Genomic DNA, 10434 nt, shown 5'->3' with positions numbered 1-10434 from the left:
AAAGAATGAAATCCTGACATCTACTGCAACATGGATGGAACTAGAGGTCAATATGTTAAGTGAAATAAGCCAGGCACAGAAAGACAAATATCACATGTTCTCACTCATGTGAGAACTAAAAAAGGTGAATGTTTAGAAGTTGATCCCATAGAGGTAGAGAGTAGAATAGTGGTTACCAGAGGCTGGGAAGGATTGGTGGGTGAAGGGATAGGAAGAGATTAGTTAATGCATTCAAAATTATAGTTAGATAGGAAGAATAAGATTTAGTGTTCAATAGCACAATATAGTGACTATAATTAACAATAATTGTTTGTGTATTTCAAAATAGCTAGAAGAAAGGATTTTGAATGTTCCCAACACAAATAAATGATAAATGTTTGACGTGATGGATATGTCAGTTACCCTGATTTGGACATTATGAATGTATACATGTATACATTACACATGTATATATGTATCAAAATATCACATTTATCCCATAAATATGTACATTACATATCAATTAAAAAAATAGACCAAGAATATAAAGTGATCAGGTATCTAATTTTCACCACTCTTCCATGAAGTAAATAACAACAAAACATCTATCCTTTCAACATACTTAGAAATAGTTCAGAGTTTAGTTTACATATTTGATTAGTTTTCATCAGTTCTCTATTCTAAGAATTCAGTAAAAATAAAAAGCATGAGACTTTCCTCATCCAACTATTAAATTAATTAAATAGCACATAAAAAGCCAAGCCAACATAGCTGAACAAGTTAATCTACAGCTAACCACTCTTCTCCTTTGCCCTCTTATTCCATACCTTACTAGAGTATATTTTTCTGAATTTAATGGTTTATATGATTCTCTTAACAGCTTAGGAGCTCCATGAGGGCAGAACCCATGTCATATCTACTTCTCTATCGTTAGCACCTAGAATACTACCCGATATATAACTACCACACATGTGCATGAGCACGTACAGGATAAATGAGGGCTGGGTGCAGTGGCTCACGCCTGTAATCCTAGCCCTCCGGGAGGCCGAGGCAGGCAGATTGTTTGAGCTCAGGAGTTCGAGACCAGCCTGAGCAAGAGCGAGACCCCGTCTCTACTAAAAAGAGAAAGAAATTAATCGGACAACTAAAAATACATAGAAAAAATTAGCCGGGCATGGTGGCGCATGCCTGTAGTCCCAGCTACTCGGGAGGCTGAGGCAGAAGGATTGCTTGAGCCCAGGAGTTTGAGGTTGCTGTGAGCTAGGATGACGCCATGGCACTCGCTCTTTCCTGGGCAACAGAGTGAGACTCTGTCTCAAAAAAAAAAAAAAAAATAAGTTAGCTGGGTGACTAAAAATAGAAAAAAATTAGCTGGGTGTGGTGGTGCATGCTTGTAGTCCCAGCTATTTGGGAGGCTGAGGCAGGAAGATCCCTTTAGCCTAGGAGTTTGAGGTTGCTGTGAGCTAGGCTGATGCCACGGCACTTCAGCCCAGGCAATAGAGTAAAACTCTGTCTTGAAAAAAAAAAAAAAAACAAAAAAAAGGATAAATAAGTACTTAAAAAGAACTGGCCTTAGAAAGAATATGAGAGAAAAGAGAACTACTTTGATAACTAAAACTTTATTGTTACCTCATGAAAACTTATTTGAAGAGGACTTCTTACCTGGCGTGTCATTACAAAATATGCATACATTGCCATGGCACTTCCGTAAGTGATGAAGTAGGTGACTGGCTCCATGATGTCCCAGGAATATTCCCACCAGGTCAGCCGGGCCAAAATGCCAAACTGTGTGGCCATGTAGGCAAGGCCACCCCATAGCACCAAAGTGGTCCTCTTCTCAGCTTTTCTGCTAATCTCAATTCGTACCTATTAGGCACACATGATCAATCATAAGGCATTTTGACATAGACACAATTTAAAACTCTTAAATTGTTCTGTGTTCACTAAAGAAGCAGGGCTCACAATCTAGACAAAAGTCTCTATTCTAGTAAATACAGTTTGTCTTTCTACGTATTATAGTATCTGATCTGTAATTTTCACTGGATAAAATATCTTTGAGGAATTACTATTTTTTAGGGCATTTATTTTATGTTTCACCCTAGAAGTGGCTGAAAATATGGGGAAAATAAGCTCAGTTTCAACAGCTCTTCATCTAACCGTAAGATTACCTTCTTTGAAAGAGGAAAATGAAAACATACCAGTATTTTCTCAGTGTTATGTATAAGATTTAATCTATTATTAGTTTTTAACTCAAATGGTATACTAGAGGCAGAACATGAACTCTGGATTCAGAACAGCTGAGTTCGGGACCCTGATCTGCAAATCACCATTAACTTCATTACAGAGTTGTTCTGAGGATTAAAATAAGAGAATACAAGTAAAACACTTAGTACAATCCATAGCCCATAGTAACTACTTGATAAATGATGATAACTATTTTTATAAAATCAGAAAATGCACAATATTAAGAGTATTTGTTCTCTTTAATCCTTACAATCTAATTTTTTAAAATGGAAACAATTCCATCACCATAAAAAATGATACACGTTCATTGTAAACATTCAGAAAGTGTAAAGAAGAAAAATCAATCATAATCCTACTACTCTATTAGAATTTTGGAATATATTCCTTCTTTGTGTATGTATATATAAATGTGCATAGCTTTATGCATAACACATTTAAAAATTGGATCATAGTATGTATAATTTTATAATTTACTTTTCATAGTACATATTTTCTATAGCAAATTAGATCTACATAATCATTTTTAATAGCTGCATAATACTCCATGGACAGTCATCCCTCGGTATCTGTGGGATATTGGTTCTAAGACCCCCACAGATATCAAAATCTGTGGATGCTCAAGTCCCCTATTAAAATGGTATAGTATTTGCATATGACCTAGGCATATCCTCCCATATACTTTAAATCATCTCTAGATTACTTATAATACAACGTAAATGCTATGTAAATAGTTGTTATATTGGTTTTTAAATTTGTATTATTTTTTATTGTTGTATTGTTTTTTTTTAATTGGTTTTCCCCCCAAATGTTTTTCATCCCAGGTTGGTTGAATCTGTGGTTGTGGAACACATGGATACAGAGGGCTAATCTCATATTAATTCTTACTTTGGCTAAAATCATTATCTACTATACTCAAGAACCTTTACTGATCAACAATTATTCCAATCTTTATTTTAAAGGTGGTAAATCCGGTTTTAAGGGAATTTATTTATTTATTTATTTTCGAGAGACACAGGTTTAGGCATTTGGCAATGCATAAAAATTAATCTCATTATTGCTTTCATCCCCCAATCGAAATGGTATCATCATTAGTTTTTCCTTCCCAGGGCAGTATATTTAAACCTCAAAGCTCTAAGTCCATTATCAAGCCTCCAAACTATTCCTTTTAAAGTCCTTTCTTAGCTTTGATTGGAACTTCAGGTTCGGTCCCATAAACTAGTGGACTAATTTGAGACATGACTCAATTGCATAAAACTTAGAAGAAAAAACAGAAACATGTACGCTCTGGAAAAAATATAGGTGATGAGAAAAATCTGAGATTTGAATTTTCACCTTTTCCAGGGGAGCCAGTTGTTCTTTGAGATCCTCTAATCTTTCAATAAGCTCCCTTTCCTTGTTTAACTGGTGCTGCTCAATGCACAGTGTGGTGTATAGCTGCTGGACCAGTGTCTTTACATCATTCAGCGTTGCTGCATTTTCGTGGCTTAAGAGGTCTGAAAAAAAGGGGTTACATTTTTTAAAAAAAGTATACCTTAAATGAAGACTTGCTATTCCTGAGACTATTAGACAATAAGAACAAGGCAGATTCATCCACTGTACGTATCCCACCTTCAGTGTTAAGCTGAGGGAAAGTGATAGTTTTAAAAAGAAGTTGTCCACAAATCTAGAAAGTAAATTCATACTTGTGTAGCTTGAAAATTTTGAAAGCTATATTCACCATTATATTCTTGGAAGTCTAAATGCTATAAATGAGGCTATGATTAAGGTAAACACTATGAAAAATAATACAAATAATAATAATCTTCATCAGATAAAGACAAACAATTTAACCAAATGTTAAAAACTAGTAGGGAGGTTTAGAATCAATCTGATTATCTTGCTTATTAAAATGCTGATCTATAATTTATCTGTGGTCCTGCCATTTTATTAATACTTGATTTTTTTCTCTTTATAAACTCCTGAGGGAAAAAACGCAGTTATTTCAAGTTTGCAAACATAAAGGTATAAATAAAAATACTATCACCTTAATTATCTTAATTCTCATAAAATATTCCCCCTACCATACCAACTTTTATTCATTCCTGTTGAGGAAAGACAGAAAATAGCTGTGTGGGCCTCAAAATCATGCTCTAAAGGGTATGAAGTTATGAGAATGATTGAAAAGGTGAAAGATTAAATTCTTTGATTCAATATCCTCTATTGTGAGTACCATGTATTTCCAGAAATCTAAAAATTATGTTTTGAGGCTCTAATAAAAATTCTGCTGATCTCGGCTGTCTGAGAACATTTTTAAAAAAGCACCACAAGTAAAGCTTTTGTTTTAGAATCTTATTTGCTTTAAATGTGACATTTTGTTACGTACAGCATAAGGCCGGCCCTCTTCTAAATCAAAATGAGCCATAGTTAGAATTAATCAAATATTTCAAATATTCTTCAAGGATGTCCCTTAGTACAGTTATCACAGAAATTCAATTAATGAAAAAATTCAAGGGCAGCAAATTGGATTAGAGAAGAACACATACACAAAAATGGGATATAGCACCTAGCACGTATCTTGCATGCTTCAGTAAATGTGTGCCAGATTAATGGAAACAGATAAAAGCAAGAATACTTTGAGTTCCAGAAGTAATCTGTGTCAACACTGTCATACCTAAGTTGTAGTTCACATTTGCATAAAGTTTTAAACTTTCCAAAGTTACCGGAAGAGGAAACTGTATTCTAGAGGGCTGAAGTAACTTGTCCAGGATGTCAAAGTAAGGGATAGAGTGAGTTCATGTCTCCCGATTTCCAGGCCTGGAGCTACATTATAATGCTTCTACTATACTAATATTAATATTTCTCCTGCAAGCTCAGTCCCCTTTCAAAATGATAATTCCTTAAATAGGTATAAATTACCAAAGGTTAACAAAACCCTCTCATATATATTAATATTATTCCATGTTATTCTCAAGATAACGCATGAGGAAGCTTGGTGCCCACAATTTATAAACAAGGAATTTCAGTCCCAGAGAGGTAAGACTGACAAACATTTCTGTACTAGGTACTGATGTAGCCACTATAAAAGGGAAAAAAAAATCAATTAATAGACAATTCCTCTCCCTAATGAGGTCTAGTAATGATATTCACAAAGTCACAGAGCTAGTAAGGAGCAGAAAAGGGTCTGGCTGGTGGTCCAATGACTTTTCTGTTCTGTGCCCTTTCTTTTTCGATTTCAACATTCAATACCATGATTATACTGCATTTGCTTAGAAATCCAAGGAAGTAGGGAAGGAAAAGAGGGAAAGAAGAAAGGAAGGGAGGAATCAAACTAAACAGAAACTCTCTTCTTTTCCTAATGAAGCATAGACATGTCCAAAATGACCAAATACGAGTAGACTACTACAACCTGAGGATCTATATAATTTGAAATCAGGTTTGGCGTGTGATTTACAAAAAAAGTAAGTTTCTGTTAGAACATCATTTACTGGAGATATTTGTTTAAAAATTGATAGTCATATCATAGGTTCTGCTGTGTATTTCTAGAAAATTTGCTTTTATATCAATATTTTCCTTTATGGATATTGGGTTTTATGTCATAGTTAAAAATGTCTTTCTCGCTTCAAGGTTATAAGAACACATCTCTATTGAGTCTTTCAGTATTTTAATATTTCTTTTTCTTATTTAATATTTAAGTTTTTGATCCACATAGGCTTTGACACAGCACTTCTAGGTATTTTCCCTACATATACACACACATATACTTCCTAAGTGACATAAATTCAAAATTATTTGATGCTGCATAAAGACTACAGCAAAAGATGAAAACAATGCAAAAATCAATAAATTATAAAAAATAAGCAGCTAAGTGAACAGTGATATACTGCATATTGTATAATGTACAACATAGAAGTTGTGTAAAATTATGAGGAATTCTTTATGTACTAGTATGCTAAGATCTTCACAATATACTATTAGGTGAAAAAAAAGTTTGTTTAATGGTTTTATACCTTGTCAATCTGCTAAGCTAGAATTATGTTTCCCAGAATATTCTTCCCTGTATTGTTCTGAATTAAACAAAAGAGAAATTCAAATGAGATTTTGGAAGGTGGAATGTGAAGCAGAAGGCTTTATGCTCTGAAGGTGATTGTGGTTAATAGTGACACAGATGGACAGGCATGGTGGCTCACACCTGTAATCCTACTACTCTGGGAGGCTGAGGTGGGAGGATCGCTTGAGCTCAGGAGTTCGAGACCAGCTTGTACAAGAGTGAGACTCCCATCTCTTCTAAAAATAGAAAAATTAGCTGGGCATCATGGCATGGGCCTGGGGCTGAGGCAAGAGGATCGCTTGAGCCCAGGAGTTTGAGGTTGCAGGGAGCTATGATGATGCCACTGTACTCTACACTGGGTGATGGAGCAAGACTCTGTCTTAAAAAAAAAAAAAAAGGAAAAGAAAAGAAAAAAAGAAAAAGAAAATAGTGACACAGACGCAGAGGTGCCTGCAGGTACCAGCTATGCCTGCTCTCCTCTGCTCTGTGTACAGCTCTTTTTCTCAACTGCCACTTCTGTTGGTTAACAGCAAATCTAGGCCCACAATGAGATGTACCCTTTTAAAGCTGTGCTGTCCAATATGGTAGCCACTGGCCACATGTTGCTATTTATTTATCTTTAACTAACTTGCTAATTCTTTTAAATCAACAAATAAAAATTGCATATATTTATTATATACAACATGTTGTTTTCAAATATGTATGCACTGTGGAATGGATAAATTAAGCAAATTAACATATGCCTTCCCCCACTTATATTTTTGTGGTGAAAACACTTAAAATCTCTCTTAGCAATTTTCAAGAACATAATCAATACATTGTTATTGGCTATAGTCACCATGTTGTCCAGTTGATCTCTTGAACTTATTTTCTTCCTATCTAACTGAAATTTTGTATCCTTTGACCAACATTTCTGGAACCCCCCTCCACATAGTGCTATAATGATTTAATTAAAATTGAATTAAAAATTCAAGTCTTGAGGGAGGAAATTCACAACTAATGGAAGCAGAATGCACTGTATGTGGGAGGGACACGCGTGTAGCCCTGGCTTGGGCAGGGCAAACAGCATTACATGTAACCAAAATGTTTGTACCCCCATAATATCCTGAATAAATAAATTAAAAAAAAATTCAAATCTTTTAGTCACACTTGGCACATTTCAAGTGTTCAATAACCACAAGTGATTAATGGTTACCATATTGGCTAGTGCAGAAATAAAAAGTTTTCCACATCACAGAAAGTTCTATTTGACACCACTGTTCTCAGGATTTCTCTACCAGCCCTCCATCGCAGTCCTACCCTAACAATTTGATGTTCCTGGGTTTCCAGGCTCCCTGGAAAGCTTTGATTTGTCCACCTGTGCCACTGCTTCAAAATTAGTGATCCTCCAAGCTTCCCCTTTCAGACTCTTGCTTCGTCAGCTTCATCTACAAATGTATGAGGTCTTATTCTTAAATATTTTATTCCATAATATCCATATGGTTCTGTTTCCCCAAATGAACCCTGACTGATATAAATAGTATGTATGGCATGCTATTTGAACAAAAAGAAAAAAATATGCATTCACGTTTGCTTATGAATGTGTAGACTATCCTGGGAGGGGATGGTGCTTGTCGATGGACAGGAGAAAGGGAAGCTGGGGAATAGGGATGAGAAGACTACTTTTCCCCACACGTTCTTCTAGACTTTGGGAGTTGAACCTCATGAATGTATTACCCAGTCTAAACAAATAAAAAAATTAATTTACAACCACAATACCTCACAGCAGCAATGAAAAGACTATAAAATGATAAATCACAGGAGACCTCACAGATGTCTAATTCTAGATCTGGCTGAACATACAGTTGTTATCTTTCTAATTACACATCAGAAAAGCCCTGGCAGACTCAAGAGACTAAGATTTATGTTGTCAGGTTTCCTTACAGGAAAAATATGGTTCCAAGGTATTATCATGGTCAAGGAAAACAATAATCCTAAACCCTTGACCCTGAAAAATCTGCCCACATATTTGGAGATGAAGTTATAGGAGGTGGGAAAATAAATCTGCTAAGGGCTTAACACCACCACTTTGGGATGATTAGCGTATGCTTCACTAAAAATGCAAGTAGATGTTTATTAATGTTGCTGCACATGTCATCATTTTCAAGATAATTAAGGTACAGAGAGGCAGGGGAGATGTGCTAACACAATATGTACTGAAAATTCTTTTCAACTACAAAAATGGTTTGGAAAGGATTTGGGCTATTTGGGTCTCTAATAAGGCATCATTATTGTTGGTGTTTGGTTTGGTAGTTCAATCTCTCCTCTCAAATAATTTATGTCACTAAGAGAGAAGCAAGATATCCAATATTCTCTCAATAGATAAATGGGGAAAAGGGCTTAGTGGTGCCAGTCAAAATGATTGTCCTTGGTACAAAAACTTATAACCACCAGTGAAATAGGGCATATTCCCTTCCTCTCCAAGACAGAGAACGGCAGTTAATTACTACTTCAACATAAAAGGCTTGTGTTCCTTTCCATATTCTTCCCTCCATTCTACGTTTAAATTATAAAATCATCTAATTGTGAAAACAGTTATTCCCCTCGTTCTGCAGTGGTCAGAGAGGAACCTGGCTATAAACAGCTATGGTAACCAAAAGAATTTGATGGAGCTTGAAACTAGCCTTACCATTATGACATGTCCATTTCAGGTTTTGTTCCATTTCAGGTTTTCCTATCAACTTTGGGTTTAGGTGCAAAGGTTGTCAACAATTAAGGATCCACAAACCTATGGACTGCCAATTCCACACAAACATGAAAAGTGGCTACACTGGATTCTAACTGATTGAGCCCTCTATTCGCAGTGCCTGATGGAACTATGTGAAATTAGAGTTTATTGGTGCACGATATTCACAGAACATTTTTAGTTCCAAAGTGCTATCCATAAACAGAGAAAAGAATAAGTGGATAAAGAAATGAAAATGAAAGGGGTGAGGAGCAGAAAAAATTTGTGTCAAAATTAAAAACTGTCCTAGAAAAGTTTTCCTTCGTGAACTATTTTAACTTGTATTAGATAAAGCAGATTTGTTCCATCGGCCTCATGTATATATAAAAGCCTGGTGTTATTCCTTATCATCTAACACTTCCAACCTAGTATCTTCTACTTCTTTCCTCCATTTAGTCTTTTCACTAAAGGGTTACAATGTAGGATAGAGAACATGCTTACTCATCTAGATGAAAACAGAAATTAAACACAGAAATTCAAACTGCTCTCTGACTCTACTCAGTCGAAAAAGTGGTGGTGTCTTGCATGCCAGCAATACCTTCCTCCATCAAGGAGAGGATGAGGATACGGTGGAAACAAAATTCCAAATTATTTTGCATTTTATAAAAAAAAGATTTTCTTAATTATGTTTTAAAAATCAGAGAAAACAAAGTGTTTATGGATTTAAAATAATATTATTTGAGTTTCTCTGAGACATGGTATCTGATGGCATAATCTTTCGTTGGCTAATAACAGAGCTAAGTGAACTTTGATATATGAATTTAACTAGTAAAAAGGTCATTTAAAATTCTACACAAATGCTATTGAGTTTACCAAAGTTTACACTTCAATTTATAATTATTTCCATGAATTACAGACTTTTTTTTTGGTTTTCCAGAGACAGGGTCTAGCTCTGTTGCCCAGGCTGAATGCAGTGGCGCCATCACAGCTCACTGCAGCCTTGAACTGAATTCAAGTGATCATCCTGCCTCACCCTCCCCAGTAGCTGGGACTACAGGCGCATACCACCACGCCTGGCTTATCCATGAATTACATACTTTTGACTTTAGCAAGCTTTACACTCTAATTTACTTCTAAAGAAGCTAGGTGTATGAAACAGATAAAGCAAAGAGTTGTTAGGCTGCTAAATCACTAGGGAATTAAATATAATTCCCCCCTTTTCAGTTTCTACCTTAACTTCCCCCTTGTTCAACTGGGGAATAGCTGTATTTAAAAAACTAAAACACTCAGTTCTGCTTAAAAAACACAGTATTAAACAAATGGTTGGTATTATTCATTAATTAAAATACCTTTAGTTTTTGACAACATGATATATGGAAGCTCATATCTTATCTTTCCTGACTGTTATATTTTATAGGAATGTATTAGTCAACTTTTAGAATGTTACCAATATGGCAGAAAATTGTCAGAATATAATTAT

General features: G+C 35.3%; 1 protein-coding gene across 3 annotated transcripts in view; it reads right to left on the bottom strand.

Moving 5' to 3' along the window:
- Positions 1–10434, bottom strand: part of MCU (mitochondrial calcium uniporter) — a 199538-nt gene that overhangs the window by 14127 nt on the left and 174977 nt on the right. For all 3 annotated transcript variants that reach the window (XR_001138267.1, XM_012663344.1, XM_012663345.1), the window contains 2 exons: positions 3556–3716; positions 1642–1845 (listed from right to left, as the gene is read on the bottom strand). Coding sequence is in view for 2 of the 3 variants with exons in the window: in XM_012663344.1 (XP_012518798.1) it covers positions 1642–1845; positions 3556–3716 (365 nt within the window). In the remaining variant the exon portion in view is untranslated. The remainder of the gene's footprint in view (positions 1–1641; positions 1846–3555; positions 3717–10434) is intronic.

The sequence above is a fragment of the Propithecus coquereli genome, unplaced genomic scaffold (assembly GCF_000956105.1).
Source record: "Propithecus coquereli isolate 6110/MARCELLA unplaced genomic scaffold, Pcoq_1.0 Scaffold80, whole genome shotgun sequence".
NCBI classification, from domain to species: domain Eukaryota; kingdom Metazoa; phylum Chordata; class Mammalia; order Primates; family Indriidae; genus Propithecus; species Propithecus coquereli.
Note: the sequence above shows the minus strand (reverse complement) of the source record. Positions and strands in the feature narration are given on the sequence as shown.